Source organism: Melospiza georgiana, chromosome 18, assembly GCF_028018845.1.
Source record: "Melospiza georgiana isolate bMelGeo1 chromosome 18, bMelGeo1.pri, whole genome shotgun sequence".
NCBI lineage: Eukaryota > Metazoa > Chordata > Aves > Passeriformes > Passerellidae > Melospiza > Melospiza georgiana.
In genome coordinates, this window is record NC_080447.1 from 12,577,784 (window position 1) to 12,604,482 (window position 26,699).

Genomic DNA, 26,699 nt, shown 5'->3' on the forward strand with positions numbered 1-26,699 from the left:
TTAGATAGTTATTTATTAAATCCAGAGTCTAAATCTGGGTCTTTGGGATTGTTGGCCCCCAAACCTAATTGAGAACAGAAGTGCAATTGGCTGAGGAGGGGGGGACTGAGCAGCTCCATTTTAAGTCTGAGAGAGCTGCTCAAAGAAACCAGCTGCCTTCATGGTAAGGAAGAGAATTAACTTCTTAATTAAAAATGGTTTTCTAATCTAAACATGATATTGATCAGGGGAGCAGCTAAAGGCTTCTCATCAGCTGTGTTTATTGCATGTCTTGTGAAGTTTCTTAAGCAGTAAATCCATGCTGGAATTGTCTCCACTTGCTTTACTCCTTAAAGAGCTTCAGGACTCTGCAGAAAGCCCAGCACTGAGTGACTTGCAGAGCTTCCCTGCCTGTCACAGAGCAGTGGGAGCTCCCCAGAATGCAGGGACTGACCCCTGCATCGGCAGCCTTGCCACAGGGCTGTGTCAGAGCTGTCTCTAGGGGCAGGATGGATCCCTTCCATCAGCTCAGTCATCAGGTGCCCACGAGCAGGCCTGACCTGATGCAAACAGGGCCAATAGCTGGGAGCAGCAGCTCTGCTGGCAGCACACTGGGGGTTATCCCTCCTAACAAAGACTGACTGTTCACACAGAGCTGGAACTCCTCTCCCAGCACATTCCTGCTGCTGCTCTCAGTGACTGCTGGGGGCCCTGCTGGAGCTCAAATCCAGGGACATTCATGCACGTCTGCTTTTGTGAAAGTCTTAAAAGATGGGCTCTTAAACTGCCAGAGCAAGGCAGTGCCAGGACAGGGCCCTTTGCAGGCAGGGCCGTGTATTGACAGATCTCCCACTCTAATGGACACACTCTGTCTGCTCCAGCTCCTCAGCCCGTTATTTCTGTAGTGTGTGGGGGAGTGATGGAATATGTGCATGTCTCCTAAAAAATGCCATCTTGCAGAGCACTCCATCTCTTCAAGTACCCTTTTGATAGTGCAGAGGCTTCTCTCCATCCAAGGGCTGCATTACCAAAGCCCTTGAGGGATTTGTGCCACCACTGGGCTCTCTGTGGGAGAGCTGTGGAGAGGGTGAAGCCAGGCCATGGGTAGGGCTGGCTGGTTGGTACATGGACTGTAAACACAACTTAGAGCCAGGGAATAACAGTCTGAATTGTGGGGAAATCTTAGGACATCCTGTTCGAATTGTGGGGAAATCTGAGTTCTGGAGAAGGCAATGCATGGAAAATTCTTCTGGGGAGCTCTTGTGAGTGGAAGTGTCAGGGGAAGGGTGGCAGCTCCTTGCTGTGTTCTTGATGCAGCTCTCCTGCCTTTTAACTCCCTGACAGGAGAGTGCAGCCAGCTGGGAGTTGAGCTCTTCTCCCAGGTAAAAAGTGACAGGATGAGATGACACAGCCTCGAGTTGTGCCAGGGAAGGTTTAAGATGAATATTAGGGAAAAATCCTTCATTAAAGGACTGTCAAACCCTGGCCCAGACTGCCAAGGAAAGTGTTCAGAACTCTTGTGGATGTGGCACCTGGGGACAGGGTTTGAGGGTGAGCATGGTGCTGTTGGGTTGACACTTGAATTTTAGGATCTTGGAGGGCTTTTGCAACCCTAATGATTCCGTGGTGCTGTGTGATGGTGTTCACAGGGGTCTGAGGATGGGGGAAGAGATGAGGATCTGACTCCATGGTTCAGAAGGCTGATTTATTATTTTATGATACATATTACATTAAAACTATACTAAAAGAATAGAAGAAAGGATTTCATCAGAAGGCTAGTTAAGAATAGAATAGCAAAGAATGATAACAAAGGTTTGTGGCTTAGGCTCTCTGTCCGAGCCATCTGACTGTGATTGGCCATTAATTAGAAACAACCCCATGAGACCAATCACAGATGCACCTGTTGCATTCCACAGCAGCAGATAACCATTGTTTACATTTTGTTCCTGAGGCCTCTCAGCTTCTCAGGAGGAAAAATCCTAAGGAAAGGATTTTTCATAAAAGATATCTAGGACAGTGCTGAGCTGGTTCTTCCTTTGGAAGCATGCTGAGTGCCTGCTGTGGTTTCTGTGTTCCCTGCAGCTCCCAGGAGAGCAGCACCTTGCCTGGGGAGGTGCTGAGCTGAACCCCCACCCCTGCAGGGTTCTCTCAGAGGACACCAGCTCCTGTGGCCCCCATGTTTTCCTGGCAGGAGGAGCAGTTGTCTCCTTGGCTGCTTTTGATGCGAGTCCTCTTGCTTGGCTCAGAGCCACGGGGCCGGCTCTGAGCCGTGTGTCTGACCCTGCTGACCTGCTCTGAGCCAGAGCTTTCAGGAAGAATTTTATAGCTGCCTTTTTATTAAATGCACCACTCTCTGATAACTCTCTCCCTCTTTATTTTTTCCTTTTCAGTTTACGATTAAGCCATTGGACAAAAAGATTGATGTTTTTAAATTCAATTCATCAAAGCTGCGTGTGAATAAGCTGGTAAGTGCACAGACAGGCTTTTTTTCCTGCCTGCAGCAGTGGGTTCTGCAGAGAGTGTGACACAACCAGCTTTTGGGGCTTTTCCTTTGAGAGGGAGCTGCTGCTGGGTGGTTGTGATGGGGTGCAGCAGCTTCTGCTCACTGAAGGAGAGAAGGGAGAGACTCAAGACAAGCTGTTCTACAGAACCTCTCCCCTCTCCCCCTCCCTTGTTTTTGTGCTCCCTTTTGGAGCTCTTGGCTTTCAGCTGACCTAAATAGTGGAAGCACTTAGTAAATAAAACTCCCAGCTTTGCTCAGTTCCTCTTTCTCCCCATGTGGATCTTTCCCATTCTGCCCTGTGTCATAGCTTTCCCTGTTTTGGGAGGCACATTTACCAGAGTCCTGGCTTTTTACCCTCTGAGGACTCTCCTTGGACAAAGATGGGCTGCATTGAGCTGTCCACGTTGGAGACTAGCTTTAGCTGATGTTCTGGATTTGAATCTGTAGTTAGGTCACACTTTGCTGTCCTGTTGTTGGCTGTGCTTTGTATTCCATAGGGAATGGGGCTTCCTCATTCCCTGCAGCATCAGGTTCATAGTGCTGAAATCTTCAGAGGAGTCATTTGTGACCTGGGTTGTGGCTGCCCCATCCCTGAAAGTGTCCCAGGCCAGATTGGATGGGACTTAGAGCACCCTGGGATAGTGGGATGTGTCCCTGCCCATGGCAGGGGTGGCACTGCATGATCTTAAAGGTCTCTTCCAACTCCAACCATTTCATGATTCTTGTGATCTTATGAAATGGAAGAAGAGCATGTAAATCAGTCCTTTAGAAAAGAATCCAAATTTAGAACCCTGCTTTTATTGCTAAAAAAATCTTTTCACTCCTCTGTGTGCCCACCTTGTGCTAACCCTCCTCTAGCACTGCCACCTCCCTGGTCCTCACCAGAGAGAGAACCACAGTGGGGCTCAAATCCCTTCAGCAAAGGCATCAAGAGATGCCCAAGCAAGTTTTGGATAAGCCTTCTGTTTGTCCAAATGGAAAGTGGTTTTCGTTTTTTTTTTTTCCCTTTTAATTTATTTTTTAATCTCAGTGCCTTAAACATACACTGGGGAGAAGGTGCAAGTTCATCTTGAGCCTAAAGAAAGGTGGCAGTGAGAACCAGGGAACCAGTCAGAGCTGTAGAAATTTTTATTTCATTATTTGGCCTCTTGCCTTTTTAGAGTGGGTGTGAAACAACACCCGTGCTGTGCTGGAGGCACAGAAAATTGGTGTCTGCAAAGAGCTGCTGTACCCAGGAGCTGAGGTTTGGTGTGGGACCTGGCTCCCTGCCCCTCCTACAGCTGTGAGAGCTCGCAGGGTTGGAGCTCAGTGGGTGGAAGCACTAACAAGCACCAAATCAAAGCAATTCTAGTGGTTTTGTGTGTCAAGAATACAAACCACCTCATTGCCATCACGCGTGCAGCTGTGTCTCTCTGCTCTTCACCCCTGACTGCAACAGATCCTTCAGCTGTGCATTGGGAACCACGACCTCTTCATGAGGAGGAGGAAGGCAGACTCGTTGGAGGTGCAGCAGATGAAGGCACAGGCCAGGGAGGAGAAGGCCAGGAAGCAGGTGAGCCACATATCCCATAACCAGTGAGCCAAAATCAGAAATGCAGATGGGCTTGGGAAGAACAGGTCTCTGGAATGGCTTCAGAGCAGCTTTGAGGGAAGGTCCAGCTGAACATTTTTAGTAGCCTGCTCCCAGCTCTCCAGCCATCTCAGCTTGGCTCTGCAGGTTGGTGGCAGCCTGAGTCCAGCCCCCAATTTGGGAACAAAACCGAGAGGACGGGAGGGAAGAGCTGCCCCGGGTGTCTACAGGAGCGTGGCAGGCCGTGTGTTGGGACAGTTGATTAATCAGGGGCTGTGAGGGGGAGCTGTGCTCTGCTGTGGCTCTTTGGCTCATTTCTAATTGCAGGGTGATGGAGTGCACAGGCTGTGCAGCCTGGAATGCCAATTCCACCCCGGCCTCTCTCCGTGCCGCGGGTCAGCCCGGGCGGCCGGCGCGGCGGAGGCAGCGGCGTGGAGCCCACGAGCAGAGATCAGCAAATTGAATTGTATGAATCATTGTTTGCTGCTCGTAGACCTTTTCTACTCACTGAAACCCACACAGCTAATCTGAGCACTGGTGCTCGGAATATAAATGGCCCCTTTGGCAGGGAAGCCACTAGAGAGGAGGAGAAGCCAGAGCAGTCACTGCACCCAGCAGGGGCTTGTGCTCATGGGTCTGGATGTTACTGGGTTTGAGTGTAGAGGTGCTTGTGTGGGGTGGAGGTGCTCAGCTGGCCTGTAAATGGGACATGGCTTGTCCTTCAGGCACCTCTCTCAATCCTTGTGTGGTGCTGAGGTGCTCAGCCAGGCTGAAGGTAGGACATGGCTTGTTCTTCAGGCACCTCTTGGTGTTTGTGTGGTGCTGAGGTGCTCAGCCAGGCTGAAGGTAGGACATATCTTGTTCTTCAGGCTCCTCTTGGTGTTTGTGTGGTGCTGAGGTGCTCAGCCAGCCTGGAAATGGGATGTGTCTTGTCCTTCATGTACCTCCCAAGGTGCTTGTGTGGTGCTGAGGTGCTCAGCTGGGCTGGAGGTGGGATGTGACTTGTCCTTCAGGCACCTCCTGAGGCAGTTTTCCTTCATGTAGCTCGTGGAGTAGCAGGAGAGGTCTGGACTTGAGTCACTACAAGCTCCACTGGGGAAGAGGGACTTTGTGCTTCCCACAGGGATTCCTCTGGCCAGTGAGGAGTTGGCACTGTAGAACCATTGAGGTTGGAAAAGCACTCTAAGGCCTCCAACCATCAACTCTTCACCACTGTGTTCCCTCAGCCACGTCCTTAGTGGAGCAGAAGGTCCTTGGAAGGAGCAGCATGGTGTCCAAGTGCTGACAGCCTCAGGGATGGGTGGTCAGGCATTGGGGTGGGCTGCCCAGGGAAGTGGTGAAGTCACCATCCCTGGAGGAGTTCAGAAGTGCATGTGGCACTCAAGGATATGGCTTTGTGGAGTACACAGTGGTGCTGGGATAATGGTTGTGCTTGGGCTCAGAGGGCTTTTCCAACCTGAACAATTCCATGAATCTTTAAGTTTTACAATGTGTGAGTTTTGATGTGTTTGGATGACACCACACCCAAGATCCTGTGCTTGTTTGGCTGCTGGAAGAGATGAGGGCTCTGGGAGGGAGCAGCAGCTTGTGGCTCCAGTGAGCTCCCAAATCCAGAGTGCTTGGGCTCCGTGGGAGAGGTCAGGCTCCTGTGTGGGCTGGCTGCCCTGTCCTGAGCAAGCCACTGTGCTGTCTGCCCTGCTCCCTACTCCCCAGAATCCACAGTCATTTACTGGTTTCAAATAGTCCTTTTAGATCAGGAATTCTTGTTAATGGGAGTCCTGAGCGGGATGCAGATCATAATGATAATTAATGAGGGGAACCTTTAATGGAAGCAAGCAGAACGGTTGGAACAGTGGGCGTCCCGCTTTCAGAGCACAGCTGGTGTCCAAGGAGTAGAGAAATGTGGCTTGTCTCACTTCCTTCCCTTATTAAACCCAGCAGGTCTCCTGTCCTGGCTGCAGCGTGGATATTTATAATGCCCCATCCCTGTGGGACTGGAGGAATTAAACTCAGTGTGTTAATTAGCCCAATGGCTCCCTTGGGCTCTTGGCTAGTGAAGAGGCAGTCCCTGGGCACAACAATCCTCTCAGCATCTTCTGGGAAGAGCTGGCAGGTCCTAATGGCTTGAATCTTCTCCTCCTGGAGAAGCATTGCTGTACCCTGCAAACAGAGAGGGTTTGTTTTATCCAGAAATTGCCAGAGGTGGTTGCACTCTGTGTGACCTCCCTCTGAAGGAATGGAAGTGAAGGTTCCAGGATGCTGGGTTGGATATCTGATCAAAAGGAGCAGCTATCCTTGTCCTTCAGCCTCCTGCCATGTGCTTCAGTGTTTGGGAGATGCCCTCAGACTGTCCTTAAGCCCAGCCCTGCTGTAAGAAACTCCAGAGAGTTAAGCTGGAGATCTTGAGACCCACTTGTCCTGGTCTGGCCTAGGAGGGCGCTGTCTGGGGACATTGTCACCTGCAGGCAGCTCCTGTGGCCATGCTGGGAGTGACAGCCCGAGCAGAGCACGGGAATTGTCTCAGGACGGGCACTCAGCAAGGGAGCATCAAACGGGCTGCCAGGGCAGGGGTGGAATCACCATCCCTGAAAGGGTTAAAAGAAGGTGTGGATGTGGCACTTGGGGACATAGGTTAGGTGTGGCCTTGGCTGTGCTAAGAGAACAGCTGGACTTGATGATCTTGGAGGTCTTTTCCAACCTAAGTGATGCCATGATTCTGTTTTTTGGTCAGGTCACCCCAGTCCAGGGATGTTCCCATTGTCACTAAGCAGAGAGGAGGCAGCAGTGCTCTGACCTCACCTGGGACTCTTTCTCATCCATGGAAAACCTTCCTCATGTGTTTTCTTCTCCTCACTTTCCCTAATCCCTTTTTCCTGACCTCACCTGTGACTCTTTCTCATCCATGGAAAACCTTCCTCATGAGTGTTTTTCTCCTCAATTTCACCAATCCCTTTTCCCAGATGGAGCGACAGTGCCTGGCACGAGAGAAGCAAATGAGAGAAGACGCTGAGAGGACCAGGGATGAGCTGGAGAGGAGGCTGATGCAGCTGAAGGAGGAGGCAACCATGGCCAACGAGGCTCTGGTAGGTCCCTGGGAGGCCATTTCCCAAGCACTGCAGCTGCTCCTCACTCTTTCCACTGCAGAAGCGTTTCTGTAAGTGCTCTATGACTGCCCTAACTCCCAAACTGCTGCCAGTGGCCAGTGAGCAGCAGGCTGGATGGAGCCATTTCATCCTGCTGGGCTGCTTGGGAGGAGCACAAAGAGGAGGATTTGGGACAGAGCCTGGGCACATCCCAGCCTTGGCGGCTTTCAGGGAAGGGAGGGATTCTGTGGAGCGTGTCGGAGGCAGCAGCTCGGGGCCCTGCTCCAGGGGCTGTGGGCACATTTGGGGACACATTGGCTGTGCTTAATGGCTTTGTGTCCTGCAATTGTCAGATGAGGTCGGAGGAGACGGCGGATCTGCTGGCGGAGAAGGCGCAGATCACGGAGGAGGAGGCCAAGCTGCTGGCGCAGAAGGCGGCCGAGGCCGAGCAGGAGATGCAGCGCATCAAGGCCACGGCCATCCGCACCGAGGAGGAGAAGAGGCTGATGGAGCAGAAGGTGCTGGAGGCCGAGATGTTGGCACTGAAAATGGCCGAGGAGTCAGAGAGGAGGTCAGAGGGTACAACCTTGCAGCTGCTTCTGCTTTGCTTCTCATCCCCTTCAAGTTATCCCTCTGAGTTATCCTCCCTCAGCTTCCCACGTGCGTCCAACAGCAAATGGCTCTTTGGCCCAGATGGTTTCCCTGTCCAAAAGCCAGCTCTGCTTTTGGGGGCTTTCTGCAACTCTCCCCTGCTTTCCCCAATGTTAATAACACCTGGGAGTTGTTCTTCCTCTGGATGGTAGCTCTAAATTCCCTTTTTTCTCCTTACTCCTTTACTTATCTCTCAGTTGTTCAATTCTCCTTTCCAGCCATGAGGTCTGTTCCAGGTTAGCCTTGAGCAGAGACTTTGCTCTTTGTTAAAACTGGTGTTTCCATCCTCCTGATACCCAAGCCTAGGTCCCATGGTGAATGTGGCAATGAGCAAGTAAAAGATCAGCCTTGTTTCCTTCCAGCTGATTACTCCTCTCTGTCTGAGAGCCTGCTGGCTGTCAGCCCTTCTGCTCGGATGAACTCAGCCCTTCTCTGTCTCTTCTTGCCTATTCCACACTGTGATCCTGCTTCTCCATCCTCTCATTGCTGCAGCCTGACATTTGCTGTTCCTGTTGGTCCTTGCAGGGCAAAGGAGGCTGATCAGCTCAAGCAGGACCTGCAGGAGGCTCGCGAGTCGGAGCGCAGAGCCAAGCAGAAGCTCCTGGAGATCACCAGCAAGTCTTCCTACACAGTAAGAGAGATCTGTGTTGTAATTCCCAGTTCCCTGCCCTCCTGTGTAGCCTGGAGGAGCCTCCTTCTCCATCCCAATCATGGAGGGGGCTGAGCTGTCTCTTGGCTGCTCAGAAATCCTGAGCAGTGCTTGCCCTTTTCATCCCTGCATCTCATCCAGCACAACTTCACTATGCTCTTTTTTTTTTTCCACCCACCTCTTGCTACGAGAGCAAAGGAGCTGCTGGTGAAATTAAAGCAGCAAATTTTAAACCAATTTAGCAGCCGTGTCAGAGGCACTTTGCCAGCACGTGTGGAGTGCACCAGCTTAGCCATAACCTTTAAAATAGGGTTAAATATACCCTTATTCTTGTTAGGTGGGATAAACACTGTTCAGAACCTGGGAATTCATTCTTTGGGCATAAACTGGACCTTCATGTGCTGGAAAGAAACTTACTTGAAGGGAGATTATTCCATAATTGACCATTAAGAGGATTTCACACCTTCCTCTGAAGCATCTGCTCCCTGTTCCTGCTGGGCACTGAAAAGCCAGACTGGATGACCAATGCTCTGACTTGTCTGGCAGTTCTTTTCCTCTGCTTCCCTAATTGTGCCTGCAAACCCCATCAGGTGCCTCCAGCCCTGCAGCTCACACCTGTTCCTTCCTGGCCTGGGGGAAGGGGAGCAGCATCAGGAATAGGCTGGAGTGGGAGTTATGGACAGGCCAGCACCGTGCTTTGAATTTGTACCTGCAGGCTCCTTCCCCCTTTGTCTGGAAACTTCATAGGGGCAGATTGGAGAGGGGTTGAGATGGAGCAACTTTTCATCCCAATTCCCTGGAGTTCTCTGCAAGAATATTTGGAAGCTGTTAAAAATAACAGTGATGGAAAATAATCAGGTGCTCTCAGCTCTGGGACACTCAGTCAAGTGAGTGCTGGATAAAGCCCAGCTTTGGAGTGCTGCTTCTTTTACAAGTCACTGGAATTCTGGGATGCACCAGCTCCTCAGTTCTGGCTGTGACTTGTGCACAGGGAGACACTTGTCCTCGTTGAACAGTGTGGGATTTGGGCAGCCCTTGCACACCCTGTTCCCTCATGTTTTCATGTCCATCCTTAGTGAAATCAGCAGAGCCCAGCTCGAAGCCCTTGTGCTGAAATCCCTGCGCAGGGGAGCAGCTGGGTGGCTCTGCTCTCTGTTCCTGAGGAATTAGAGCCTCATTAGGGGAATGTTGTGGGATTGCATGGAGCTCAGCTCCACCCCTCCAGCTGCATCTGATGCCTGGAGGCAGAGCTGCTGCTTCCAGACACACGGGGCTGTGTCCTCTGCCTTCCCTAAAGAGCCCTGGCCTTCCAGACACACTGCCAGTGCCTGCTGGGAAGGGAAATGCTTTTTTCCTCCCCATTTTGTGGCAGGGTCTCCTCATGCAGGTGCTGCTCCTCCTGCCCCTCTCCCTGCCCTGGGATGAGGTCTGTGCTGCACACACTCCCTGGCTGCTGTTCTCAAGGTCAGAAGGAGGCTGGTGTGCCCAGCATGTCCATATCCAGGTGAAAACACCTTGCTGGGCTCTTCCATCCTCTGTTACACTTCCCTGGATTGCCAGCACATGGGAGGACCCTGTTTTGAAAGCTGTTTTTGGGAGACTTGAGTTCCTCAGCTGTGATGAGCAGTGCAGGATTCCAGCTTTTCTCCTCCTGAATGGGTGTGTAACATTGGGCTTGTTCTTTTCCATGGTCCCAGAGTTGTGCTGTCATCCCCTGACACTGGGAACTCAGCAGGACTTCACAGGAGCAAGAGAGGAAGGAGGGATTGGATGGATGTAGAATCATGTAGGTTGGAGAAAATGATTCAGAGATGGAGTCCAATCCCTGACCTAACTCTGTGCTGCAGAAAAGGCTAAAGAAACAGTTAAATATATGTATATTTCAACTTTCCAATCTCCAATCCTGGCTCTTTAAAGCTTGTTTCAGTGTCTTTTTAGTCCTTGAAGCCCAGGCTGCTTTTATGATGTCACTGGTAGGTGATGCATGAGAAGTGAGATGTGGATGTGAGTCTCAGGGCTTGGAGAACGACTCATTCCTTACGGACTTGGCTGCAAATCTCTGCCTCCCTCAGTGCCCTTCAGGTGCCAGCTAAAGGCAGCCACCTCCTCTCTGATCCTGTGGGAGCTGGAAGTGCCTACTTTGGGCTTGCCCAAAATAAAGGCAGTGGCAGCACCAGGAGGAGCTTTGCCTGCAGGGAAACCCTCCTGACCTGCTCTGTGCTCCCTCTGGATCCTCCCTGTCTCTGTATTCCAGAGGGATCCAAGGGATGCTGCTGCTGCTGTGCTGCTTTCCTCCTAACAGCAGGAAACTGCTGGAGTGCAGGAGCAGGGCTCTGCAGTTTGTTCCAGGTCAGGGAACACATATGGAAAAAGCTCCCTGTCCCTTTTATCACCCCCATGGTCATGGATTAGAGATAGCAGCACCTGCTGAGAGAGCTGCCCAGGATTGTTGCTAATGGCAGGGAATCTGCAACAGGAATTCTGTCCCTCTGCACCTGCACAGCTGCCTCCAGATCTGGGGTCCCAGCACAGGAGGGACCTGGAGCTGCTGGAGTGAGTCCAGAGGAGGCACCAGAGATGCTGCAAGGACTGGAGCCAGGCTGGGAGAGCTGGGGGTGCTCACCTGGAGAGGAGAAGGCTCCAGGGAGAGCTCAGAGCCCCTTGCAGGGCCTGAAGGGGCTCCAGGAGAGCTGGAGAGGGACTGGGGACAAGGGATGGAGGGACAGGACACAGGGAATGGCTCCCAGTGCCAGAGGGCAGGGATGGATGGGATATTGGGAATGGGGAATTGTTCCCTGGCAGGGTGGGCAGGCCCTGGCACAGGGTGCCCAGAGCAGCTGTGGCTGCCCCTGGATCCCTGGCAGTGCCCAAGGCCAGGCTGGACACTGGGGCTGGGAGCAGCCTGGGATGTGGGAGGTGTCCCTGCCATGGCAGGGGTGGAACAGGATGAGCTTTAAGCTCCCTTCCCACCCAAACCATTCCATGATTCTGTTAAATGCTTTGTTCCAAATATCAATCCTGTGCCTTTGAGAGCCCTGAACCTGCTCACTCTGCTTTTTCCATACTCTTCCTCACTCCTGCTGCTCTCTGACTTCTCCACCAATTTTTTCCTTGCTCCATGGCAGAGCAGTGCTGAGGGAAGAGAGGGAAGCAGTGGCTGTAGCAACCCTGATGAATTGGCTCAGGCCTTAATGGCTGCAGCAACTGAAATTCCTGCTCAACTCTTACTGCTGCTGTTGGGAGTTTTTAAAAACAAAAACCAACAAAGCTTGTACTGAAAAAAAAAAAAGCCAAGCTAAAGGTTGTTTGAAGGCCAGTGGGCTGGCTTGGATGCTCCTGGCTCCCCTGTGCTGCAGGGACAGGAGAACCTCACGTGGGAAGGGCTTTGGGAACGCCTGTGTGCCTTACAGGGAAGGGACTTGAATGTCAATGGGATGCAAGTATTTAAATCAGTTAAGTGCTTTGGCAGACCTGTCCCCTTTCCTTTGAGACTGGAATTGAGGTACTGAGCTGTCCCTTCCAGCGCCTGCTCCAGAATTAATGTGGCTTTGTTCTGTGCTGGCAGCAAAGGGGGAGGAAGGAGTTGGGTTTCCTTGTCAGGTGGGTCTTAACTCACCTGCAAGGCTCCAGCCAGGCCAAGTGCAGTTTGAGGCACCTCCTTGTTTATGCTTGTACGAGGTGTTTGTGTTCCAGCTTTGCTGCTCCATGAAATGTTGTCCCTCTCAGATTTGTCCGAGCTGGGAAGGAGCCCTGGCTGTTTGTGAATTCCAGGCTGGTGCTGAGGGAAGAGGCAGGTTATTGTGCAGAGTAAATCTGTCACCCCAGTGCTTGCAGGTCTTGCTGAAGAGGAGCTGGCTGAAAACAGTGCTTGGAGTACCCCAAATAGGAGAAAGAAGGAGCCAATGGAAGTTCAAACTCTCATATGTTAGAACAGGTACCCAGCAGTGCCATTCCAGGTTTGGGCACTTTGTTTTCCTTACAGGAATCCCAAAAAGCAAGAAGGAGCATCCAGGAGGGAGGTGGGGGATGCCAGGCTGGATTTCTCAGACCCCAGAGCAGGGCTGAGCAGGCTGGCAGAGTTGTGACTCAGCCCCATCTGATGCTGCTGTGCCACCCTTGACGTGTGCCCTGTTTGCCACCTCATCCAGCGTGCTGCAGGAGCAGAGCCATGACTCCAGCAGGCTTTTCCTCTCCTCCTAATGAGCCCATTTGTTAGAGGTGTGACAGAATTTTTGACTGAGAGGAAGAAGGGTCATTTTTAAGGAGAAGATAAAATCTAAGGGCCTGGCAGTGTGTGTCACTGGGGGATAGCAAAGCATTTTGCAGGAGGAAGAAAGTCCCAAATCCTTGCTCAGGTGTTGCAGGAGTGATTTGCTGTGTTATCTCCGTTTCCAGCTGAATCTAGAAGTGGCTTCTAAACCTTTGGAGCTGTAAATTACTGAGAGATAAAAATGTGTCAGTGCATCTCCATGGACCTTGCCGGAATGGCATCCTTGGGGTCACGTTGGTCTTTGCTCAGGCTTTGGGGAGCTGTGGAGTGCAGGACTTTGCTGTCACACAGGGTCTTACATTGTCCCTGTTCACAGCTTGAACTTTATAAACCTGAATGAATGTTAAATAGCAGGCAGATGACTCCCAAGAGGCAGCTTAAAGTGACACAGCAGTGATAAAGCCTTGATTTTACCAAGTCTTGTCAATAGATTTTGAAGGCAGGTGGTGTTTTGTCTCCTCTTTTAGGACTGCAAAGAATCCTGGAGGAGCAATGGCTTTGGATTGAGGAGCGCATTGGGAATGGAGCAAGGAGATGTCCAGGCTGATCTTGTGCTCAGAACTCTGGGCTCAAGTGTTGCTCTGATTTTCTGTCAGTATTGCAGAACATTGGCTGTAGTGACCCTTGTGTGGCCCAGAGTGATTAACTCGTGCTCTCTCCTCAGCAGTCCATGAACTCGAGTACCACAGCACTGCCCACTGACCTGCCCAGCTACAACCTCATCAGTGAGAGCCTCTCCTTCGACTTCAAGGATACAGACATGAAGAGGCTGTCCATGGAAATCGAGAAGGAGAAGTATGTGGCACACATCCAATCCAGGCTGGGCTGGGATTTGTGCTGGACATGAGCCAGGTGTGCCCAGAGGCCAAGGACAGCTGGGCTGTGTCACCCTGGGGTGGCAGCAGGAGCAGGGCAGTGCCCGTGCCCTGAGCTGGCACTGCTGGGGCACCTCCAGGGCTGGGGCAGCTCTGGGACCCTCCTGACAGGAGAGCCCTGGAGGGGCTGGAGCGTGTCCAGGGCAGGGAACGGAGCTGGGAAGGGGCTGGAGCCCCAGGAGAGGCTGAGGGAGCTGGGCAGGGGCTCAGCCTGGAGCAAAGGAGGCTCAGGGGGCCCTTGTGGCTCTGCACAGCTCCTGACAGGAGGGGACAGCCGGGGGGGTCGGGCTGTGCTCCAGGGAACAGGGACAGGAGCAGAGGGAATGGCAGGGCAGGCTCAGGGTGGATTTTGGGATCATTTCTTCCTGGGAAGACCTGTCCAGCCCTGGCACAGCTGCCCAGAGCAGCGTTGGAGTCCCCATCCCTGGAGGGATTTAACACCCATGTGGATGTGGCACTTGGTGACATGGGGCAGTGGTGGCCTTGGCAGTGCTGGGGAATGGTTGGACTTTGTTAACCCCAGAGGGCTTTTCCAACCTGAACAGTTCTGGGTTTGTCCTGGCTGAGCCTTTCCCTGGTGGGGACCTGGTGTCACCAACCTGCTCCCAGGTGAGCTCAGGGCCCTGCTCCAGGCAGTTCCTCTCCCTGTGGGATTCCTGGCCCTGCTCAGGCTGGCACTGCCCACGGTGTTGGAAAGAGTTAACAGCAGGCTGAGTGCTGGAGGCCTGAGCTTGAGGCTTTGCAGGTGTCCAGGGGCCCTGGTGATAGCTGGGGTGTGTTAAGGTCCTGCTCTAGGGCTTTAACCCCTTTTCCTTGGCATTTGTGTCACGTTCCTGGATAAAAAGTGTTCGCCAGCAAGTTTGGATGTGATTATGAGCTTTGATCTTGTGTTTTCCTGAGGGTGTAAGTGTAGCCTTCGAAATTGCCAATTGAGCAGAAATCAAAGCAGATCAGATTTTAATCTCTGTAGTAATGATGTGCTTTGTTCATCCATTGGGTCATAGATCAAAGCCACAATGGCTCTGTCATCCTGCTCTGGCCAAAACTTCCTGAGGCTGCCCTGACACCCCTGGATCCCAGAGGCTGCTTTGCTTTGCCTCTGCTCAGTGCCCTTTCCTGTGTATGAAATCACAGACCTAGAGACAGATTAAGAACTTCTGAAAACTTTTCCCAAAGCCAGAAGGAAAAAGATAGAAGCTGAAAATAACAGGATAATTCCTGGTTCTATACCCAGGTTGCTATCTAGGTCATCCTGCTCTCCTGAGCTGGGAGAGCTGCCTCTGCCAAATGCTGAAAGCAATAGGATGCTTTTTCTGTCTTCTCTGGGGCTGTTCTGTTTCTGTGGGTGCTGGGATAAATCTCTCTACAAATTTTGGCACTGGAAAGGGTTCCTGTTACCCTGCTGGCCCTCTGACCTGGCTCAGGGGGTTAATCATAGCTACAAAACTCATGGGGTGATTTTTCCAGTTGATTTTTCTTTGTGGAAGGCAGTTCAGGACGAGTCCTGGGAACGCTGGCTTTGGGGGTCGGTTTTTTCCCTTTCTTGCTTTTTTTTGGGAGACTTTCTCTGTGCCAGGGGTGCTCTGTGTCTACAAGATCCCTGATATTTTGGGGACAGCACTTGCTCCCACACAGTTCATGAGCTGAATCCTTCTAAAACACAACAAGTCGCTACATCAGGGTCCTTCCTCATGGAAAGATTTGTGGATTTGAGTTGTGGAGCAGCTTTGGGGAGGGGTGCAGGGGTGTAGAGCTCTACTGAGTAGCTGCTTAAACCATTGTGTGGTGTAAACCTCTGTCAGCTTCACTTGCAAATGGGAGACTTAAAAATACCACCCAGCTTGGGTTTAATTTTGTATAATAATAATATAACTTACACTTTTATTGCTGGGTTGGCTGTCTGGGTCCCCTTTAATAAGGAACAAATAATTGCTCTGAGTAGCTCACTGTGTGCTATAAACTGATATCATCAGTTCCACACGCTAAAAATAATGAAGAAAAGCTGTTCCTATTATAATTCTGTTATCAGGTGTCACATCAGCAGGTGCAGCTGGTCAGTGCTAACCCAGGGCTGTTGTGTGTGTGTGTGTTTTAGGGTGGAGTACATGGAGAGGAGCAAGCACCTGCAGGAGCAGCTCAACGAGCTGAAGACAGAAATTGAGGCACTGAAGCTCAAGGAGAGGGAGACAGCTCTGGATATTTTGCACAACGAGAACTCCAGCCGGGGCAACAGCAAGCACAACACTATTAAAAAGGTATCAGAAGGCCCCAGTTTGCATCCCCCCTGATGAAACTCTTTAAAAAGAACCCTAAAATCTTCCTGCTTTTGGTAATAAAATTGTTGGATCTAGGCTTTCTTCCCCAGCTGCTTAGCTTTGATAGGAGAATTGCAGCTTCTGGTGGTCCTGGTGTCCTGACCCAGCCTGGTCTCCCCAGTGCTGTGGGAAGGGGTGTGAGGGTCTCCAGGGCTGAAGGTCTTTCTGAACCTTAAAAGCTGTACAAGGATGTTGTTGGAAGGGCTCTGCATCCCCAGTGAACAGGAAAAGCCCTCCCTGCCTATTGCAGCTGTTCTGTATGAACACTGAGCTTGTCTGGTGAATAATGAGGGCAGAAATACTCCTGGCTTAGGAGCTCTCAGTGGAAAAAGCCAAAAGCTCTTCCTCTCTTTTAATCTCTCTAGAGAAACCTGTAGTGCAGCTTCAGTCACTAACAGCAAAGCCTTTGCTGGCAGGGGGTGTGAGACCTCTGCTCCCTGAAGCCACCTGCCTCCTGCAGTGGGGCTGACCTGAGGAACTTCAGCCAAAAATTGAGCCAAAAATCTTCTACATCCCATCTTCTTCCTTTGCCTCAGTGCTGGTCTCTGTAATGAGGGGCTGGAGGCACATCCATGATGGGTTTGGATGGTGGTGGTCAGCCCCACTCACCTGCAAAGGCTTTTTCCCTGCAAAGGCTTTTCCTGGCTGGCTTTCTGCTGGCAGCTGTCCTCGGGAAGGACTTGGAAATCCAGGCTGTGGTAACAACTGCAGGCTTGAAAAACAAATTTTGCTCTCTTTACTACTCCCAGCCAGAAGTTATGTCTGAAAGGATTTGGAAATATCAGTTCTTGCCAACTTTGGTGGCTGGGAGTTTGTGATCACTGAATTGGGGCAGGAAAATGAATCTAGCGGGGCTCACTCGCCAGTTTCCCCGTACTGGCCTGGAGCTATTCAGGTTCCTGTCACACTAGAGCAGAGAAAATAAAAATCTTCACAACCCCTTTTGTCATTGTAGAATCTGGAGGCGTTTCTGCTCCCAGTAGGTTTGGGAAGGATTTGTCTCTGTGTTCCAAGCCCTTGGTTTAAACAAAAACTGCTAAATTTTCACTTCTGACAGAGAGGAGTTCATAGAGAGCTGATGGTCCCATTTGTCTCCCTTAAAGAGGGTGGCTGGGCCATCATTACCGTGTCTGTCAGGGCTTGTCACAGTGCTGTCACTTTGCCTCCTTTGAAGATGGAGTCTTGTCCTGTCCCCTCCCTTCCGGAGGCAGCGGGGGCTGCCCGGCTGCTGCATCTCAGCACGGAGCAAAGGTTCCCAAATAATAGACTATTAGTGGAGACATCAGAGGGAAATTACAGCCTGCTCTGCTCAGGGAGGTCAGCAGGGCTTTTGTCTTAGCTGTAGTGAAGGCAAGGAAACATAGGGCACTGGGAATGGGATATCAGTGCAGCAACACTTCAATGGCACCAACCCTCTGCCTCACCTGGAAGCTGCTGGTTGCTCCAGGCAAGCCCTAAGATCCCACAGATCCCCTGCCCTCGTATCACACACACGGGGATTATTATTATTATTTGTTGTTCGTTTTATTTTGCTGGTTTAGCCTCAAGCCCAGGGCAGAAGACCTATCTGCATTTGAGAATTCCAAGTAGGTTATTCCAAGGTACTCTGCCTGGGGTGCTGGGGTCTGGCTGTGGCACTAACCCGTGCATGAGCTTGCCTGCGCTCCAGCGGCACCGGCTGCCCGTGGTCACCCATCCAGCCTGGCTCTCCCTCCCTCAGGAGCACCCCCAAGCTCTCTGCACTTGTTCCTACACCTGATCCTCCGTGCTGGGAAGCTTTCTTGGCAGAAATTGTGCTGGCAACCTCAGAGGGGGCGTTCAGGTAGAGGCACTTTAATAATTCAGCGCGCCTGTTTGTGCACCGGTGGTTGGGAATCTATCGGAGGTGCAGGGCAGCCTTTGAAGATTCCTTTAATGAACTAAACCAGCACCTTCCCCCCCTTGTTTGTTGCAGAAAGAAATTCAGGATGTTAAAAAAAATACCCCAAACAAACAGCTAAACCAAATAATCTCTGCTTCCAATGCTGTCAAAACGGGCTAAAAATGCACAGCTCCGTCTTGGAGCCGAGCAGCACGAGGATGCTCTGCCTGTTGGAGAAGCATCCCAGGAAGGTAAAGCAGAGGATTGAGGACAACTGGTGTCTGCAGGTGGCTCTGTGCCAGGGGAAGGTCACCAGCACACCTGGGGACAGGAGTTGTCCTTCTCCCTGCACTGCCTCTGCCTGTCCCTCACCACCTCCTGCCCAGGGGGTCCTGCACTGTTAGTGCCACATCTCTTATTCCTGGAGCCTGCTTTCCTCCAAGGATTTGCCCTCAATCTGCAGGCTGGATGTGCTGAGCATCCACTCTCTCCTTCGGGAGGATGGGTTTGGGGAAGCTTTCCTGCTCTGCCCTGGGGCAAAGTTCTTGCACAGCCACAGGGTTTTGGGAGCTTGGAGTCGGTGGCACTCAGGGAAGTACTGGGACACCACACTCAGATGGCAGAACTGGTGGGAAATGCTTTTGGAAAAGATAGAGCAATTCCCCAGCACCTCTGGAGCTCAGGAGCAGAGGCAGGAGGTTGTTTTACCCAGGAGAACTCAGCACAAGGCTGTGCTGTACTTCACTGCACCAGCCATTCCAGGGGCTGTAAATCCCTGGAGTTTGGGGTTTGTGCCAGCTCTGAGGAGCTGCAGGTGTTCCCAAAACAGGCTGCTCTCATTGTTAAACAGTTCCACGGGGAAGAGGCTAAAAGGGGTGACCCTGCAGGTCTGGGCCACCTTGGGGGAGGTGTTGGATATTTCCACACAGACTGGCTGTGGATGAAATGCATTATCCCATCCCACCTGCCTTGAAGAGCTCTATGAAATTTGGGGTGAAATCCGCTTGTGGCCACAGCACAAGGAGGTGAAATGAAGCCCTGGCAGTTTGTGGGAAGACTCTTGCAGCAGCTGGGAGAGCTGCAGTGCCCAGGAGGAGCCCCCATAATTAAAGCATCTGCACGGCGAGCGCTGCAGTGTGACCTCTGGGGTTTGGCGCCCGCCTTTGAAGGCGCCTGCGAAGTTTTTCATGTTTAATTACGTGGTTAACATGCTAATCCCTTTTTATGAGCTCTGTGGGCACAGCACAGACACCTCATCTGGAAGCTGCTCTCCCTTCTCCGTAGCTCCCTGCCGTGGGCTGGTGCTGTGGCTCCAGCTGGCTCCGATTCAGCAGGGTTTGTCACTTAGTCTGTGGTAAAGGGTGAAAAACCCACTTCTTCCTCATCTCCTCCGCTGCAGGAAAGCTCCCAGGACAGGCTGCTAAAACACAATCAGGTCTTTGATTCCACTTGCTTTCTTCTTGCACAGTCATGCTTATTTACTGGGATTTAAGCCCTTTGAAGTATCCAGGCAAGGAGCAAATCTCCACGCCTGTTCCCAGACAAGCAGCTTTGTGCTTGAGCCTCTGGTCCTTCCACAGGCAGCCTCAGCCTCTCCTGCCAGGCTCTCACGTGGCTGAGAGCAGCTTCTCCAGGGCTTGAGCTCCATCCCAGAGCATCACTGTTGGGGCCCTGGGGATCCTGCTGGCTCCTTCCCTGGCTCTGATCCTGGATGCAGTGCTCTGTTGCCCTTGGCTTGGATAATGATCATTGTGGAAGCACTTGGAGATCTGAGCTGGGGTGTTCAGGCTGGAGAAGAGAAGGCTCCAGGGGGACCTTAGAGCCCCTCCTAGTGCCTAAAGGAGAGCTGGAGAGGGACTGGAGACAAGGGATGGAGAGACAGGACACAGGGAATGGCTCCCAGTGCCAGAGGGCAGGGATGGATGGGATATTGGTGAGGAATTCTTCCCTGTAAGCACAGGGAAGATTGAAGCTGTGGCTGCCCCTGGATCCCTGGAAATGTCCAAGGCCAGGTTGGATGGGGCTTCTCAGTGCCAGAGGGCAGGGATGGATGGGATATTGGGCAGGAATTGTTCCCTGGCAGGGTGGGCAGGCCCTGGCACAGGGTGCCCAGAGCAGGTGGGGCTGCCCCTGGATCCCTGGATGTGTCCAAGGCCAGGCTGGACACTGGGGCTGGGAGCAGCCTGGTATAATCTAAGGTGTCCCTATCCATAGCAGGGAGTGGGACTGGATGAGTTTTAAGGTCCCCTTTGGATTTAGCCAGTGAACAGTTCCCAGCTGGAAGCACAGAAGGGTGAGTGGGGCAGAGCCAGAGGGATTTGTGCAGCCTTGCCTTCCCTCCTGCCACCTTTGGGATTGGCTGTGGTGTGTCCTTGTGAGGACACTGGTGGCTGGTGATGGCACTGCTGCCTGAGTGTCTCATCATGCAGACAGCATGTGCCACCCCCACATGTCACAAGGCTCCTTCATCATCTGGACAGGTGGAAGGACTTTGGGAGGCTGGCACTGGGGCAGAAGCTTTCTCTATTTTCCACCTGCACCAGTTGAGCAGTGTGCTAGGGATCAATGAAATGTGTCCCTTGAGGACTTCACAATTCCTGTGGGGTCCCTGTCACCTCCTGGCCGCTCCCTTCCTCATCTCCCCCTTCTGGAGCTGCAGATTCCCTGGATCAGGTCTGTTCTGCCCCAGTAGATTGCTGGCAGAAGGAGGATGTGCCCCTTGCAGAGAGCAGGGACCAGCACAAGGAATGCTCTGGGCAGGACAAAAGGAGGAGCCTGGTGGGCCAGAGCTGCCATCCTTCCCTTGCATGTGGGACTGGGATGAGGCTCCTCAGTCTCCTGCAGGGCTGTGTAACCCAAGCCCAGCTGGAAGGGGAAGGCAGAACAGGCACACCACAGCAAGGGACTTCCCAGGAGCAGCAGCACCAGCATTTCCCATTTCCTTGAGAGCTGTGAAGTTGGAGAGGATGAGTGAGGCTGCCAGCTTCTCACTCAGCCTGGCACCTGGCTGGGTGCAGGTGGGAGCCAGGAGACACCCAGTGGGCAGAGCAGCTCTGGGAGCACATTTTCCAAATGCAGAAGGAGACAGAGGCTCATCCCACGTGCCTATTGCCCACACACCCCCACGTGTGCTAGACCACATCCCTTCCAGGCTCCTTTTCCTCCCGGTTCTCCTCGGAGCTGGGAAGTGAAACTCCCAGGCAGTTAAACTGGGACACAGCAGCCTCTTTTCCTTGTTTACAAGGAGCAAGAGGAAAGTAGGAAACGTCAGGCCTATCAGCTATTTCTGTGGCAGCCTTTGAAAAGCGTTTCCTTCACATGGAGCGTCATCTTCTCCTTTCAAACGGGCTCATCAAAGCGTCGGGGGCTGGGGGACAGTTGTGCTCGGGAGAGAATAAACGGCAGCGTGGGAGGCAGAGAGGAGAGGGAGGGAAATGGGAAGAATCACAGGAAAACAGGCTCTGGGTTCAAAAGTAACACAGTGGGAATTGAGAGGTCCACCTGGCTGGTGGGGCTGGGGAGTGGGCAGGGATGGGGAGAGGCACCAGTGGGGAGTAAAGAGGATTTAGTGTGTGGAGCACTGGGTGGTGATTAGCAAGGACTGTAGATCTTCCCAGCAGCAGGAAAACATCTTGGCATCACACAGGGTGAGGGTGGCACAGATCCCCCTCTCCTCCAGCCTGGCCATACTGCAGGGTAAACAAGGAAACAGCAAGGGAATGAGACATCTTAGACCTCTCCCTGCGGGGGGAAACCAGGGGGCAGTTGGTGTGAGTTGCAGCCCCTCCCTGTTGCCCCACTCTGGGGGCTCACAGGAGCCTTGGGGGTTTCCCTGCGTTGGGTTTGCTGTGCCTGCAGTTATTGGGTTACCTGCTCCAAACTGCCTGTGCCTGCCAAGCACTTACTGGGCTGCTTTGGTTTGTTTGTGTTGCCTAAATCAAATCAGCCCAGCAGCCCTGGGAGCAGCAGGCTCAGAGGAGCCCCAGTGCAGGAATGCAGGGAGCAGGACTCTTCCCTCTCTCCCCTTCCTGAGATCTTGATTCATTCTGAGCTCAGGCCGCTTAATTGCGCTGCCTCTCTCTCCCTCTAAATTTTCCTTGATGGCTCTGGTAGAGCATGGGGAGCCCACCCTCCCTCCTGCAGGAAGGAGATTATCATAATACTGCTTGTAAATCAATTTTTTTTTTCCTTTTCTCCGCACTGACGAGGATGTAACTCCCTCTTAATCACCCTGCACAGCGTTACGCTACGGGGAGGGATATTTATTTCTGCTCGCCTGGCCAGAAGGGGATGTGGAGACTGCAGAGAGATTTTGGAGGTGTTGGAGGCTTTCCCCCCAACAGATGATGGAGAGGCCAGCACAGGGTGCTGCTCTCCCCTTTGCTTTCACATCCCAGTGCAGAAAAGAAAGGAAGAGCAGTTGCGGGAGTGGGGTTTCCCTGCAGAGAGCCCCCTGTGCCCACCGGCTCCCAAGGCACCCCCTGGGATGGGTCAGGATGGCCCCAGAGCCCCCCCAGTGCATCCCTGGGACTGGTGTGTGTGTGGTGCTCCCAAGGATAGCCCTGCCTGTGCTCCACAGTGAGGCAAACAGCAACAGAAGGAGCAAAAAGGGCTGAGGGGAGTTTTCCCCCCTGGCATGGGCAGTGGAGAGTCAGGTGCAGTGAGGAGCAGCCCTGGTTTCCTCTCAGGTGGTTCTGGAGTAGTCAGATGTGAGGAGGCAGCTGCCTGGAGCTGCTGGGCAGCCCTGATCCTGGTCCTGGTCCTCACTGGAAGGGATCTTAAAACTTCTCCTGTCCCACCCCTGCTATGGGCAGGGACACCTTCCACTGTCCCAGGTTGCTCCAAGCCCCGTCCTTGGGCACTGCCAGGGATCCAGGGGCACCCCAGCTGCTCTGGACACCCTGCCAGGAGGAATCCCTGTGGTGTTTGCCTTTCAGGTGGCAAAATCTGGGCACTGCTGGGAGCCAGTGACCCACAGGGCACAGCAGCCCTCTTGGGAACTCTGTGCTCCCTCCTCTCCATGGGGTCCCATCTCCTCCAGACCCACTTTTGCTCTGACTCCCTGTATGGCTGCTTTTCCCATGCCTCACATTCCCTGGATGGGTTAAAAAGGTTCCACTGAGGCTCTCTAGGAGCCTTTGGATGCTGTGGATGAAAGCAGAGGAGCAGGGCTGCATCTCTCCCTGCCCCCTGTGCCTGTGCTGGATGCTCCAGAGCTCTGCCTCCTCCTGCTTCCAAACCTCCAGCCTGAGGCAGGCACAGATTTGGGCTCAGGCCGCCCTTGGGGGTACCCCAGGACCCCCAAAACACGTGGGGGGTTAATGGAGAGCAGTGTGCAGCTACAGGCAGAGAGCCAGGCGTGGAACAGTTGGATTCCTTGGTAAGCCTGAGGGGAACATCCTGCTGTGCTCCATCAGCAGCTGCAGCTCTGCCAGGGTGATCCACAGGGAACTCCCTTCACTGCTGGGAGAGAGGCAGCTCCTGTGGGCTGGGGGGTGCCAGCCTCTGGTTCCCCAGCCAGGCTGCAGAGGGGATGGATTTGGAGGCACAGCCTTGGGAAGGAGCTGGATGGCAGGTAGATCATGGAATCATGGAAGGGTTTGTGTTGGGAGGGTCCTTCAAGCTCATCTTAATGCACCCCCTGCCATGGCAGGGACACCTCCCACTGTCCCAGGCTGCTCCCAGCCCCAATGCCCAGCCTGGCCTTGGGCACTGCCAGGGATCCAGGATGGGCACCCTGTGCCAGGGCCTGCCCACCCTGCCAGGGAACAATTCCCAATTCCCAATATCCCATCCATCCCTGCCCTCTGGCACTGGGAGCCATTCCCCCTTACCCTGTTGCTCCAGGCCTTGTCCCAAGTCCTTCTCCAGCTGTTTTGGACCCTTTAGGCCCTGGAACACTTCCAGGAATGGAGTTCCTGTCAGGTGGCCCCAGCAGTGGGTCTGGCAGCAGCCTGGGGCTCTCTGCTCCTTTTTATTTTCCCTCTCCAGCCTCAGAGAGGAAAAACACTGCCTGTGTCACACAGAATCCCTGTCCCACCTCACCCACCTTCCAGCCAGCTCTGGAGGGGATGCTGAGGAGGAGCAGAGCCAGCCCTGGCCCAGAAGCTGCTGCCAAAAAACATTATTAAGCCCCTGTAGAAATTTCCTCTGCAATACAGATTTTTTTTTTTTCTGACTGGCATTAGAGCTGAGAGGGAATTACTGAGGAAGAGCCATGGGGGAGAAGCAGGGAGGGGGGGAAAGCGCCTGACTGCTCCACTGAGGGGTTTAACTCACTGAAAGGTGATCCCAGGGCTCCTGTTCCAGCAAAACCGGCATTCCCAGGAAGGCACCGTGCTTAATCCAGCTGAAACAGAGCCCTGGCAATTAGCCCGTGCTCTGGCAAACTCCTGGCGATCCAGCAGCTGCTGCAAGGTGGCGCTTGTGCTGCTGCCTGTAAATCCTGGGATTTCTTCCCCACCACTGAGGATTCTTTTATCTTCTTTGGCCCCTCAGCAAGCGGGCTCAGGGTGCTCCGTGGGGTGTTGTTTGTGGGATGGATGTGGAAGGGATTCCCAGGGTTCCCAAGGGTTCCCAAGGGTTCCCAAGGGTTTCCAAGGATTCCCAAGGGATTCCAAGGGTTTCCAAGGGTTTCCAAGGATTCCCAAGGGATTCCAAGGGTTCCCAAGGGTTCCCAAGGGTTCCCAACGGTTTCCAAGAGTTCCCAAGGGATTCCAAGGGTTCCCGAGGGTTTCCAAGGGTTCCCAAGGATTTCCAAGGGTTCCCAAGGGTTTCCAAGGGTTCCCAAGGATTCCCAAGGGTTTCCAAGGGTTCCCAAGGGTTTCCAAGGGTTCCCAAGGATTCCCAAGGGTTTCCAGGGGTTCCCAAGGGTTTTCAAGGGTTCCCAAGGGTTCCCGAGGGTTTCCAAGGGATTCCCAAGGGATTCCAAGGGTTCCCGGGGGTTTCTGGGTCCTGCAGAGCCTGCAAGGACAGCCCTGGCAGTGAGGGCTCTCCAGCTCTGTCCTGTGGCAGGGTGGATGGAGTGGGGTGGGGTGAGATCCCAGGGTGGCTGCATGGACCACACGTGGTGGGATGGGGCTGGATGTGAGCTTGGAGAGGATGGGCCCTGTTTGGGGGCAGAGGGGACACGTGTCTGGTGGCTGTTGGAGTAGTGGGTTCTCCCTCAGCTCGCTGAGGTGTTTCTCCTCCAGCTGCCCAAGACCCCTGTGTGTCCTCCTTGTCAGGGGCCCCAGCACTGGCTCCTTGGATCAGCCTCCCCTGTATTCCAGTCCTGGAAGCCTCAGCCGTGCCGGTGACCTTGATGGAATCTCTGTCCCCGCTTTCCCTCGGGCTGTGCTTGCTGTGGTGGGGGCTGCACGACCCGCGGCTTTCTGCACGCCCGGGTTTCCACATTCCCGGTGTTTCCCGAGGGATCCGGGCCCAGCTCCCTGCCGGGAGCGCTGTGCGAGCCGGGGCTGCCCCCTGACCCTGCTCTGCTCTCTTGCAGCTCACCCTGCAGAGCACCAAGTCGCGGGTGGCGTTCTTCGAGGAGCTCTAGGGAGGAACCGCTGGCGCCGCCGCTGCTCCGCCCGCCGGGGCCCGACCGGAGCCGGCATCGCCCCGGAGCCGCCGCCGTGTGCACACCCACGGACTCGGGCCCGGCTGCCCACGGACTCTGTGATGGTCTCTAGCTTTGCAGCCGTTCATCCTCCTCCTGACACTTTGTTTTCCTGGGTTTTCCAGCTTTTATTCCTTATTTTTCTAGCATTGCTTCCAGGCTCGGCCCTCCAGGCTTTTCCCTGGAGCCGGGGTCGGGGCTGTGGCCGTGCCTGCCCACCCTGGCAGCCAGCAGAGAGTGTGCCCGAGGGTCTCCCTGGGAGGGGTGGGCACCACTCGGGGTTGGCTTCTCTGGGCTCTGGAGCTCGGTGTGCCAGCCCAGAGCCCCTGGTGCCGGTCTGGAATCCCTCGGGCCGGCCCAGAGCCCCTGGTGCCGTGTGGAATCCCTCGGGCCGGCCCTGGAGCCCTCGGTGCCGGTGTGGAATCCCTCGGGCCGGCCCTGGAGCCCCCGGTGCCGGTGTGGAATCCCTCGGGCCGGCCCTGGAGCCCCTGGGGCCGGGCTGGAATCCCTCGGGCCGGCCCTGGAGCCCCCGGTGCCGGGCTGGAATCCCTCGGGCCGGCCCTGGAGCCCCTGGGGCCGGGCTGGAATCCCTCGGGCCGGCCCTGGAGCCCCCGGTGCCGGTGTGGAATCCCTCGGGCCAGCCCAGAGCCCCCGGTGCCGGTGTGGAATCCCACGGGCCGGCCCTGGAGCCCCCGGTGCCGGTGTGGAATCCCTCGGGCCAGCCCAGAGCCCCCGGAGCCGGGCTGGAATCCCTCGGGCCGGCCCTGGAGCCCCCGGAGCCGGGCTGGAATCCCTCGGGCCGGCCCTGGAGCCGGTCTGGAATCCCTCGGGCCAGCCCAGAGCCCCCGGTGCCGGTGTGGAATCCCTCGGGCCAGCCCAGAGCCCCCGGTGCCGTGTGGAATCCCACGGGCCGGCCCCGGAGCCCCGCACGGAGCCGGGAGCTCCATTAGGATCCCGAGCATGTTCCAGTGGAGTGCTGTAAATCAGGAACGCCGCGCTGGGGCGGGAGAGGAGCAGGGAGCGGGAGGAGCGGGATCTGGGGCTGGGGGGATGCTGGGCTGCTCCCCTGGGGAGAGGAGGTGGGAGGAAGGGCTTCTCCTCCTCCTCCTCCTCCTCTCTGCTGGGAACAGGGAGCGGGAGAACAGCTAGTGCCAACCAAATGAAACCTTACTGTTCCTGCAAACTGTGACAAACCCGGGCAGCTCCAGGCTGGGGGATCCCGGGGCTCCGGGCCGGGCTCTCCCGGGATGTCCCAGCCCCTCGGATCCCCCGGGAGTGCCGCTGTCCCGGGCTGGGCCCGGGCTGCCTGTCCCGCCTGTCCCATCGCGGGTGCCTTGCTCTGA

General features: G+C 54.2%; 1 protein-coding gene across 4 annotated transcripts in view; it reads left to right on the forward strand.

The window, feature by feature from the left end:
* Positions 1-25,316, forward strand: part of NF2 (NF2, moesin-ezrin-radixin like (MERLIN) tumor suppressor) — a 48,083-nt gene extending 22,767 nt beyond the window's left edge. The window contains exons 9-17 of one of the 4 annotated variants that reach the window (XM_058036645.1): positions 2,370-2,444; positions 3,921-4,034; positions 7,013-7,135; positions 7,489-7,706; positions 8,312-8,417; positions 13,370-13,500; positions 15,676-15,835; positions 17,437-17,481; positions 25,246-25,316. In XM_058036645.1, coding sequence (XP_057892628.1) covers positions 2,370-2,444; positions 3,921-4,034; positions 7,013-7,135; positions 7,489-7,706; positions 8,312-8,417; positions 13,370-13,500; positions 15,676-15,835; positions 17,437-17,472 — 963 coding nt within the window. In that variant the 3' untranslated portion in view covers positions 17,473-17,481; positions 25,246-25,316. The remainder of the gene's footprint in view (positions 1-2,369; positions 2,445-3,920; positions 4,035-7,012; positions 7,136-7,488; positions 7,707-8,311; positions 8,418-13,369; positions 13,501-15,675; positions 15,836-17,436; positions 17,482-25,245) is intronic. The other 3 variants (XM_058036646.1, XM_058036643.1, XM_058036644.1) reach the window with 3 other exon arrangements.
* Positions 25,317-26,699: the final 1,383 nt, after the last annotated feature.